Source organism: Pipistrellus hanaki (genome assembly GCF_964339955.1).
Source record: "Pipistrellus hanaki genome assembly, chromosome: 8".
Taxonomy (NCBI): domain Eukaryota; kingdom Metazoa; phylum Chordata; class Mammalia; order Chiroptera; family Vespertilionidae; genus Pipistrellus; species Pipistrellus hanaki.
The window spans coordinates 85,275,464-85,285,663 of NC_140510.1; the positions used below are offsets into that span (position 1 = coordinate 85,275,464).

At 67.1% G+C, this 10,200-nt stretch overlaps 1 protein-coding gene across 2 annotated transcripts; it reads right to left on the reverse strand.

Annotated features, from left to right (window-relative positions):
• Window positions 1-1,424: 1,424 nt before the first annotated feature.
• Window positions 1,425-9,277, reverse strand: LOC311627109 (small membrane A-kinase anchor protein). Of its 2 annotated transcripts, none has more exons than XM_084893352.1 (2): window positions 9,150-9,277; window positions 1,425-2,121 (listed from the first exon to the last, which is right to left on the reverse strand). In XM_084893352.1, exon 2 carries the CDS (start codon window positions 1,991-1,993, stop codon window positions 1,514-1,516), a length of 480 nt encoding a protein of 159 aa, XP_084749478.1. In that variant the 5' UTR covers window positions 1,994-2,121; window positions 9,150-9,277; the 3' UTR covers window positions 1,425-1,513. The 2 variants fall into 2 exon arrangements, with proteins under 2 accessions (XP_084749478.1, XP_084749477.1); XM_084893351.1 differs by lacking the exon at window positions 9,150-9,277 and adding an exon at window positions 2,507-2,621 and having other exon boundaries at window positions 1,425-2,258.
• Window positions 9,278-10,200: the final 923 nt, after the last annotated feature.

Genomic DNA, 10,200 nt, shown 5'->3' on the forward strand with positions numbered 1-10,200 from the left:
CCTCGGTGCGGGGTGCGATGTGCTGGGGGCGGGGCTCTGTGTTCTCAGAGCCTGTGTCTGGGTAACATCCTTCGGCGAATGGCCTGTGCGCGGGGTCCGGGGCGATGGAGGAGGAGGGAAACGGCAGCTTCTGGGCTCTCCTCTGGCCGGTGGGAGCACTCAGAGCCTCACCGACCTCCGGGGACCCTGCGGGCAGGACGGCGTCTGCGCAGCCCGGACACGGCTCCTGGTCTCCGCGGGCTTCCGGGGGCCGGGGCAGCGGGTGAGTGACGGTGTCGGCCCGTCAGGCTGTCACAGACCCTGAGCTCGGCCGGGCTCAGCGCAGCTGTGGGTGAGGGCGGCCCGCTGGCCGCTGCGCGGATTCCTCTCCGGAGCCACAGCCTCTCCCTCCCGAGGCTCCTGACGAGACGAGCCCCTGGGACCGATGGGGCCTCCCGGGCTCGGCGCTCCGGTTCCCCCGGCGGCCGGTCCGGAAAGGCCGTCCCGTCTCCCCACAGCTGTGTCTCCGCGCCGTCCCCCTCAGCGTGCCACCGATCTCACACGGCTGATTCTTTAGAGAAGCCAGACCTGCGGAACAGTCCGTGCACGGCGAGCGCCGAGGACAGAGCCGCGAGCCCGCCTCCAGCCCGCACCCCTGGAGGAAGCGGGCGCACCCTGCGCCGCCCCGGCCTGCCCAGCCGCCGGCTCCGAGGGCCCGGCCGGTCCTGTGCGGTCTGTCCGCGGCGCGTGGCTCTGTGGGCCAGGACCTGGGCAGCGTGCCTCCGGCCATGCTCCCGGGACGTCTGAGCCACCTGTGTCCGGCGGCCGGGGCCCTGGTTCGGGGCGGAGCGTGTCACAGGGGAAGCCCAGCGTCTGTCTCTCTAGCCCTCGCTCCGGGATGCTCTGTTCTCAGAGAGGAAGAAGGGGAGGGAGACACGCATTGGTCGCCCGCCCGGACTGAACCCACAGCCGCGGTGTGTGCCCTGACGGGGTCAGCCCGCAGCCCCTGGTGGACACGGCGCCCGCCGAGCCGGCCAGGGAGCGTCGGTGAGGGACAGGCTTCCCGGGGAGCCGCCTCCTAACGCGGGTGCTGGTGAGGGACCGGCGTCCTCGGCCACGCGGTCTGACTGCCGACCACCGTGCTGTGAGCACCACCGTCGCCGGGCACTTCCAGAACCATCCTCCTGCCGGGGGCGCTGGGAAAGTGAGCAGCAGGTGTTCGTGGTTTCAGGGCGTCTCAGCCGCCTGGGCCTGGGCACGACGCACTTTCACTTGTCGGCGATGCCGCCCTGTGTGGGCACGGGGCTGCGCTGGGCGCCCTGGGGCGGCAGGACCACAGGCCTGTGGCTGGCCCTCCCCACCCGACCCCACACGCAGAGAGGGCCTGCGGCCGCCGCCTTCCACCAGGCCCTCCTCCCGCTGTCGCCACGGACTGGTCTACGTGGGGTGGAGTCACATGTGTTTATTCATACAACGCTCTGCTCTGGCTCACGTAAGTAAGCTAGCACCGACTCTGCCCGCAGTCGCGCCGGCGTCACCGCTGGGCCGCGCAGAGGCCCTCGCCCTCGATGAACGGGATGTCTGTGTACCTGGCGTTGCTGTCCACCCACTGCTGCAGGGCGCCGCTCAGGATCTCGTGCGACAGGCGGTTCGCGAACTGGCTCACCACGACTTTGGGCCCCGCGGGCTCCTTCCCCTCCTGCAGCTCCACCTTCTCCACCTCCTGCACCTCCTGCACCTCCTGCACCTCCGCCTGTCCCTCCTGCACCTCCACCTCCACCTCCACCACTTCCTCCACTTCCTTGGTGACTGGTGACGGCACCCACAGCTCACACCTCTCGAATGGCTCACGTCCCTCGGTGGGCTCACGCCCCTCGGTGGGCTCACGCCCCTCGGTGGGCTCACGCCCCTCGGTGGGCTCACTCCCCTTGGTGGGCTCACTCCTCTGGGTGGGCGCACACCTCTCGATGGTGGTGGGAAACGGGAAGGCCTGCTTGGACTTCATGCAGCCCATGTTGCGTGGACGGCGACTCGAGGCCTGGCTACCTCAGCAGCATCTTAGGAAGCTCCTGTCCACAGGATGCTGACGTTCGCTCCCCCGCCACCTGATCGCGCTCTTTCCCCGCTTCACGTGGGGTCTGCCTGTCGAGAGAAAGGAGTTTCATGGTGAAGGCGTGGGCGCAGACACGGCGCCAGCACACAGCCCTAGCCCTTAGCATACATGTCCTCCAGGTGAGCAGATGACTGCTCTGTCTCATCAACAGAAACAAGGACAAGAACTCAGGGGAGCCGAAACCGGTTTGACTCAGTGGATAGAGCATCGGCCTGCAGACTGAAAGGTCCCGGGTTCGATTCCGATCAAGGGCATATCCTTGGTTGCGGGCATATCCCCAGTAGGGGGTGTGCAAGAGGCAGCTGATCGATAACTCTTTCTCATCAATGTTTCTAACTATCTCTCTCCCTTCCTCTCTGTACAAAAATCAATAAAATATATATTAAAAAAACAAAAACAAAAACAAAAAAAAACCTCAGGGGAGTGGCCAGTGACCAAAGAGGAAAACATTGGTCCAAGATCTTGAAAAGCTGATGACACGGAAAACACAGTCTGACCCTCCTAGCTCCGATTCCCTGTGGCCACGGGGCCGACCGTGCTGGCTCCGGGCCGTTCTCGCCGCCGCCGTGAAGGAAGTTCCCGGGCACAGCCCCCTTGCTGACCGCTCGGCTGTGGCAGCCTCACTTCCTGTGAGGACCGGCGGGTTTGTGTTTGGACTTTCTCACTCAGCAGGGGTCTTACACAGGCACTACAAGCCGGGGCAGACAAACACCACAGTATACCATTTTTTTTGAAAGTCTTTATTGAGAGAAACCAAGATGGCGGCATAGGTAAACACCTAAACTGCTGCCTCGCCCAACAATTTCAAAATTACAGCTAAAAGACAGAACAGAAATCATCCAGAACCACAGGAAAGCTGGCTGAGTGGAAATTCTGTAACTAGAAGAAAAGAGAAAAGCTCACGGAGGGTCAGAGGAGCTGCAGAGGACTGAGGTACGGAGATGTGCACGCAGAGAGGAAGGGAGGCTGAGTGCCCGGCTGGTTTCTCTGGCGGGAGGGAGAAGGAAGCTCCCAACTGCACTGAACCCCAGTTCCAAGTGCACTGAACCGTCCGGGAGCGGGCACCGTCCTGGGAGCGGGCACCGTCCCGGGAGCGGGCACCGTCCCGGGAGCGGGCACGTCCTGGGAGCGGGCACGTCCTGGGAGCGGGCACGTCCTGGGAGCGGGCACCGTCCTGGGAGCGGGCACGTCCTGGGAGCGGGGAGCGGGCACGTCCTGGGAGCGGGCACGTCCTGGGAGCGGGCACGTCCTGGGAGCGGGCACTGTCCTGGGAGCGGGCACCGTCCTGGGAGCGGGCACCGTCCTGGGAGCGGGCACTGTCCTGGGAGCGGGCACTGTCCTGGGAGCGGGCACTGTCCCCGGGAGCGGGCACCGTCCTGGGAGCGGGGAGCGGGCACGTCCTGGGAGCGGGCACGTCCTGGGAGCGGGCACCGTCCTGGGAGCGGGCACCGTCCTGGGAGCGGGCACTGTCCCCGGGAGCGGGCACGTCCTGGGAGCGGGCACTGTCCCCGGGAGCGGGCACGTCCTGGGAGCGGGCACGTCCTGGGAGCGGGCACTGTCCCCGGGAGCGGGCACTGTCCCCGGAGCGGGGAGCGGGCACTGTCTTGGGAGCGGCTGCCGCAGAGGCCGGTGACGTTAGCAAGGGGGCGGGGCTCATCACGAGCGCGCCTGAGCTGGGAGGGGTGCCAGGGAGGCTCCTTACTGCTGGGCCCAGCCCAGGGGTCAGTGCTGGACGCCTGGGGGCCTCACAGCCCCGGGCAGAGGCCTCCGGCCCCGGGCCTTTAGCTACGGGCTGCTAGTGGGACCCAGGAGACCCCAGGAGTTGGGGTGACAGGCAGCGCTGCCAGCCCCCCTGAGCCTCCAGCACACACGTGTGACTGCGGTGCAGATCGAGCACACACGTGTGACTGCGGTGCAGATCGAGCACACACGTGTGACTGCGGTGCAGATCGAGCACGCACGTGTGACTGCGGTGCAGATCCAGCACGCACGTGTGACTGCGGTGCAGATCGAGCACGCACGTGTGACTGCGGTGCAGATCCAGCACACACGTGTGACTGCGGTGCAGATCCAGCACACACGTGTGACTGCGGTGCAGATCCAGCACACACGTGTGACTGCGGTGCAGATCCAGCACACACGTGTGACTGTGGTGCAGAGCCCCCGGCGCAGCGAGCCCCGCGCTGACAGAGCTCCCGTACACAGCGCAGCCAGCGCGGCCGCCGGCAGACAAAGGCCCATTCTCCGGGACAGTCCGCGCCATCGCAGGGCGGACACCGCCCGGACGCCAGGGCAGCGGTGAGGGGGAGGGAGGCCCTCGGCTGGTTCCCGCGGGCAGCCGGCACCAGAGGACGGGAAGAGCTCCGACATAGCTTATGTTTCATTGACGTTTGAGAGAGAGGAAGGGAGGAAGGGAGGGGAGCTGGGAACATTGCTGAGAGGAAGCGGTCGGTCAGCTGCCTCCTGCACACCCCGCTGGGATCCAGCCTGCCACCTGGGCTGGGCCCTGACCGGGGATCCAGCCGTGACCGCCCAGGCCATGGGTTGGTGCTCAGCCACTGAGCCACACTGGCTGAGTGTTCTCAAATCCTCTATTGTCTCTGTCCACGTCAGGGCAGTGTGTCCCATACCAGGGTGGTGAGCTTTATATCCAACCTCAAACCATATGTATAGCACGGAGTTTCCTCAAAAATTAAACATGGACCTGCCATTTGACCCAGTGAGCCCACTTCTGGGAATGCATCCTGAGAAACGCAAGCACCAATCAGAAAGGATATATGCTCCCTTACGTTTATAGCTGATAACGAGATCTGAAAACAGCCTACCTCAGTGCATCAGCAGATGAGTGGATGAAGAAGCTGTGATGCCTGCACACCATGGAACACTGTGCAGCTGAGAAAAAGAAGGACCTCTTGCCCTTTAAGACAGCACGGAGGGACCTGCAGAGCATTGTGCTGAGTGAAATAAGCCAGGCAGAGAGACACGTACCCCACGCTCTCACTCACAGGTGGAATCTCACGAACAATAAGCTGATGAACAAAATAGAAACAGAGGCACGGACCCGGGACAGACAGACGAATCTCAGCAGACAGGAAGGACCAACCCAAGAGCCCGTACGCACAGCACTGCCCAGCCCATAAGCACAGTGACAGCGGGGCGGGGGCCGGTCGGGGGGCGGAAGGGGGAGCCAGGGACACGTGCGATACTCTGGGCAGTGAAGCTGCAAACGGAGAACTGGAAGGGGGCAGAGTTGGCCGCCCACAGCCCGCCGCCTGGCTGAAGGGCTGTTCTGAAGGCAGCTAGCCTCTGCTCCCCTGGTTCCAGCATTGGCTGTCCGCTCCCTTCTGCAGAGCTGTGTCCGCTCTCAGACCGAGCCAGCCCCTAACCCAGCGGCCGCCAGCCCTCCAGACCCCGCGGCCACCCGTGGTCCACAGCCACCAGCCGCCGAGCGCCGCTCTAACCCACCCTCTTATTACACATCCCCTGGTCCCCCCTCCAGCCCCCGCCCCAGCCCCCGCCCCAGCCAGCCCGCGTTCCCAGCCTCTTCGCTGGCGGTGTAGGACGGGGAGGCCTGCCTGCGTGCGCCCCTGAGAGAGGAGCACCATCGGTAAATGGTTTCCTGTTAATCTGTCACAGGCTGATCCGCGGCCGGGCAATGAGACTAAAGGGTACAGGCAGGGTTCCCCTTCCCTGCAAACTCCAGAGCAGCCTCCTTGTTACGCAGTGAAACAGCTCCAGCCGTTTTAGAACAAGCGGGAGGCGTAAATAATACATCACAAGGGTGGTAAGCGCTGGGCACAGACCGGCCCCTCCCAGGTGGAAGCACAGATCATTTGGAGACTTGGAAGAGCCGTCCCTCTTGTGGGAGACATGAGACAACAGTCCAAACCCACCCAGACCCTCGGTCACAGCACCACGAGTTCAGGGAGTGCGCTACTGAGAATTTAACAATTCTCCTGTGAGACACCCCCTACCCCGCCCCCCAGTCCTAAGGAGAAGCCGGAGCTCTGGCTCCGTGGCTGGCGGTGCAGTGGTTTGGGCTGTGAGGGGAGCAGAGGGATGGGTACCTCAGACATGGCACAGCCCTGCTTCTTATCCATTGGATTGCTCACCAATCCAAAGACATGTCCTCTCCCATCATGCTGTACCCTCCCCACAGCCGGCTCCTGCTCCTGGGGTTCCCTCCTGCCTTCCCAGGAGCTGAACCACCCCTGCCCCCTCTCCACCAGCACCCTGCCCTCTTCCCTGCCCAAACCACCTCTGCATGCCTTCCGGGCTACGGGAGCGCCCTCCTCCGGGCAGACCCCCCGGCTTCCTCCTGGCTTCCTTCAGGCTCCGCCTCTGGAAGGGATACCAGGCTATTCCCCCGATGACAGGGAAGGTTCCTCAGCCAGCGGCCCTTCTCCTTCTTCGCTAATCCAGGGCTGGCTCTTCAGCAGACACCGGTGCTCCAGCGGGAGATGCTGGGGTAGAACTGGAGCAGACAGAGTCCTCCCTCTTTCTGGGGCCGCGGGCAAAGGCCACAGGCCCCCGGCAGCCTGGCCCGCGTGCCCGTGACCAGGGCACGGGCTGCGTGTCCTTAGACCCGGCCTCTGGACCTCTCTCAGGGGCGCACGCAGGCAGGCCACTCCGCCCGCACTGATGCCCCCTCGGCCCCGGAGGAACGGCGCCCAGCTCGGAACTCACGAGGGCACGCGCGCTCTCCCCGCGCAGGCTCTCCCCGCTCACCCCCTGGAGCTCTGCTCCCACCTCCCGCAGCACGCACCGAGTCGCCACGGGTCCACGGCACAGCCTGCTGTGGAAAACACGCCAGAGGGACGCCCGGACGCGAGGGCAGGGGGCAGGTAACCAGAGGAAGACGGCGGGCTGCCCGGCACAGTCTGCTCCCCCAAGGCAGGCGGTGCTTACACCGAGCGGCCAGGACCGCGTGCAGAGAAGCAGCGAGGCCGCTGCCCACGGAGGAGGCGGGAGGGGCGAGGGCGGGAGGGCCCGGCTCCCACAGGCTCCCACAGCCTTTCCTGCACGTGGGGCAGGAGGCAGATGCTCACCCCACCCCCACCCCCCATGGTACCCCGAGACCCATACACAGCAACACGAAGCTGACTGCAATTGGAAAAAGGACAATTTTGAGGAATTCTGGGTCAACAAACTGCAGTTATCTTTGCAGAAATAAAGCGAAGCTGTGGCACAGAACTCCGGGCATTGCAGACCGGCTGCTAGTCTGGCCAATTCCTGTTTAACCGTAAGCAGAGGGCGTGCGGGGAGATGGGCTGTCCAGGAGCTGGCAGTCACTTCTAAACGATGCTCATGGCTGTGAGAGGTCCCGGTCGCCCAGCAGGCGTGTGATGGCATGTTCTCACGTGTCCTCAGAACGCGGCTCCTCGGGCTGAGCCTGTGACACGCTCAGTGCTGGCTCAGCGGCGTCACCAGTTCGCTCGGCGCCAACCACCGAGCACTGCCCTTGGCACTCAGCACCCGCCTCCCAGCCAGCACCCTGAAGGCAGGTGGCACCACCTAATCTCAACATGGAGGAGAAGTTCTCAAGGTCAGGAAGCTGGTCGGTGCCAGGCAGGCCCGGCTCCCAGACGCCCCCGTGCAGCAAGGGGCCTGCCCGTCACCAGTCCCGTCTTGGTCCCCGGCGAGGCTGGGCGACGGGCAGGCGGTGAGATAGCGGTGGCGGTGCCACATCAGGGCGCAGACAGAGCCGGCCGAGGCTGAGAGCCAGACGAGAACAAAGGTTCGCGTTGAGGCCGCCCCCGGCTGTGTAACCGGATCAGGTGACCGTGTGAGAAGCCTGGGCCAGCACGGGGCTCCACTGACGCCTGGATGGGGGGGGGGCCTGCAGCTCAGAGGCTCCGCGTCAGGGAGACGCCATGCCGCTCAGTGATGGCGGCGGGCCCACTCCAGGCCCCCACGCTGCGGCCGCGAGTCTTCCCGGGAAACCGAGGCTCGGGGTGGGCGAGGCGGGGGCACAGGAGACGCGGGTGCTGGTGCCACGTGGGACCTTCCTTCTTGACTGGATTGTTGGTCCCGACTCCTGATGGACAAGGCGCCCGCTCTGCTGAGAAACCTGCCTATGATGTCACAGGCGGGTGATGTCACGGGCGGGTGACGTCACAGGCGGGTGACGTCACAGGCGGGTGACGTCACAGGCGGGTGGTGTTACAGGCGGGTGATGTCACAGGCAGGTGATGTCACAGGCGGGTGATGTCACAGGCGGGTGACGTCACAGGCGGGCTGGCACAGGTGCACCGGTGAGCAGCAGGTCGGGGGCCACGGGTTCTGCGGCCACGAGGTTGCGGAGGGGAAAGGGGGAGCCCGCCCCCCGCCCGGGGCAGGGCCGGAGGCGCTCTGGCTTGTTGGACGCTGGAGAGGGAGGTGACGGGCGCAGAGGCCAGAGCACAGGAGCGGGCACCCCGCGCCCAGGGCCCGGGGCTCGGGCGGGTCCGGAGCCGCTGTCCGGCCCAGAGAGGGCTCCTAACCCCGCGGCCGGCCCGCACCGCCCCGCACTGGACACGGCGGTTCCGGCCCGCCGCAGGGGAGGCGCTGGGGCCGGAGCTGCGGGCGGTGCGGTCCGTCCCCTGCGCCCCGGTTCCCGCCCCGCCGCGCCCGGGGCGCCCACCCTCCCATCACCTGCCCCGCAGGGCGCCCCCTGCGCCCCCACAGGGACTGCGCACCCCGGTCTCCCGGGTCCTGGGGGGAAAGGGGAGGGGAGAGGGGAGCGGAGAGGGGAGGGGAGGGGAAGGGGGAGAGGGAGAGGGAGGGGGAGGAGGGGGAGGAGGGGGAGAGAGGGGAGGGGCGGGTCTCCAGTCCGCGCAGCTGCGACCGGGTCTGCGCCCCCACCTCCCGCGTCTCCACCGCCAGCGAAGCGGACAGCAGGTGCCCGGCACCCCGACCCCGACCCCCGACCCCCGAGATCCCGGCGCCCCGGCACCCGGGACACACACACGCGCACACAGGCACACACACACGCACACACACGCACACACACACACACACACACACACACACACACACACGAGCGCGCGCACGGCGGTCGCGCCCAGCTGGCACCTACCGGCCGCTCCGGGCTCCGGGCTCCGGGCTCCGGGCTGGGCTCCGGCGGCGGGAGGGCGGCGGCGGGAGCCGGAGCGGGAGCCGCGCGGGGAGGACGGGGTGTCCTTCGGCCTCGGCCCCTCCTCCTCCCGCCGCCGCCCTCGGGGCCCGCCCTCCCCGCCGCCCGCCGCCCGGAGCCCCCGCCGCCCCGCCATCCCCGGTGCCGCCCCGGAACCGGACCCCAGTCCGCTGTCCCCGCCCCGGCCCCCCGCCGCTGGGATCGGGGGCGCCCTGGCCCCACCCGCGCTGCCTGGGTGATGGGGCCGCGGCCCCACAGCGCACCCACAGGACCCTCCTCCCCGGGCTCCCCGCTCAGCACCATGGCTCCCCCAGAGCTGCCCTCCGCTCCCCGCAGGGATGGCCCCCTGACCTCCCCCTGTCCCCCTGTCCCCCTGTCCTCCTGTCCTCCGGTCCCCCTGTCCTCCGGTCCCCCTGTCCCCCTGCCACCCTGTCCCCCTGTCCCCCTGTCCCCTGTCCTCCGGTCCCCCTGTCCCCTGTCCCCCTGTCCTCCGGCCCCCCTGTCCCCCTGTCCCCCTGTCCTCCGGTCCCCCTGTCCCCCTGTCCTCCGGTCCCCCTGACCTCCCTCCTGTCCCCCTGTCCCCCTGTCCCCCTGTCTCCCCTGTCCTCCTGCTCCCCTGTCCCCTTGTCCCCCTGCCACCCTGTCCCCCTGTCCCCCTGTCCCCCTGTCCTTCTGTCCCCCTGTCCCCCTGTCCTCCGGTCCCCCTGTCCCCCTGTCCCCCTGTCCCCCTGTCCCCCTGTCTCCCCTGTCCTCCTGCTCCCCTGTCCCCTTGTCCCCCTGCCACCCTGTCCCCCTGTCCCCTGTCCCCCTGTCCTTCTGTCCCCCTGTCCCCCTGTCCTCCGGTCCCCTGTCCCCTGTCCCCCGTCGCCCTGTCCCCCTGTCCCCCTGTCCTCCGGTCCCCCTGTCCCCCTGTCCCCCGTCGCCCTGTCCCCCTGTCCCCTGTCCCCCTGTCCCCCTGCCGCCTTGTCCCCCTGTCCCCTGTCCCCCGTCCCCC

Coding starts and splice junctions, on each gene's coding strand:
- LOC311627109 (XM_084893352.1), bottom strand. CDS start 1,993: ATGGGCTGCATGAAGTCCAAGCAGGCCTTCCCGTTTCCCACCACCATC.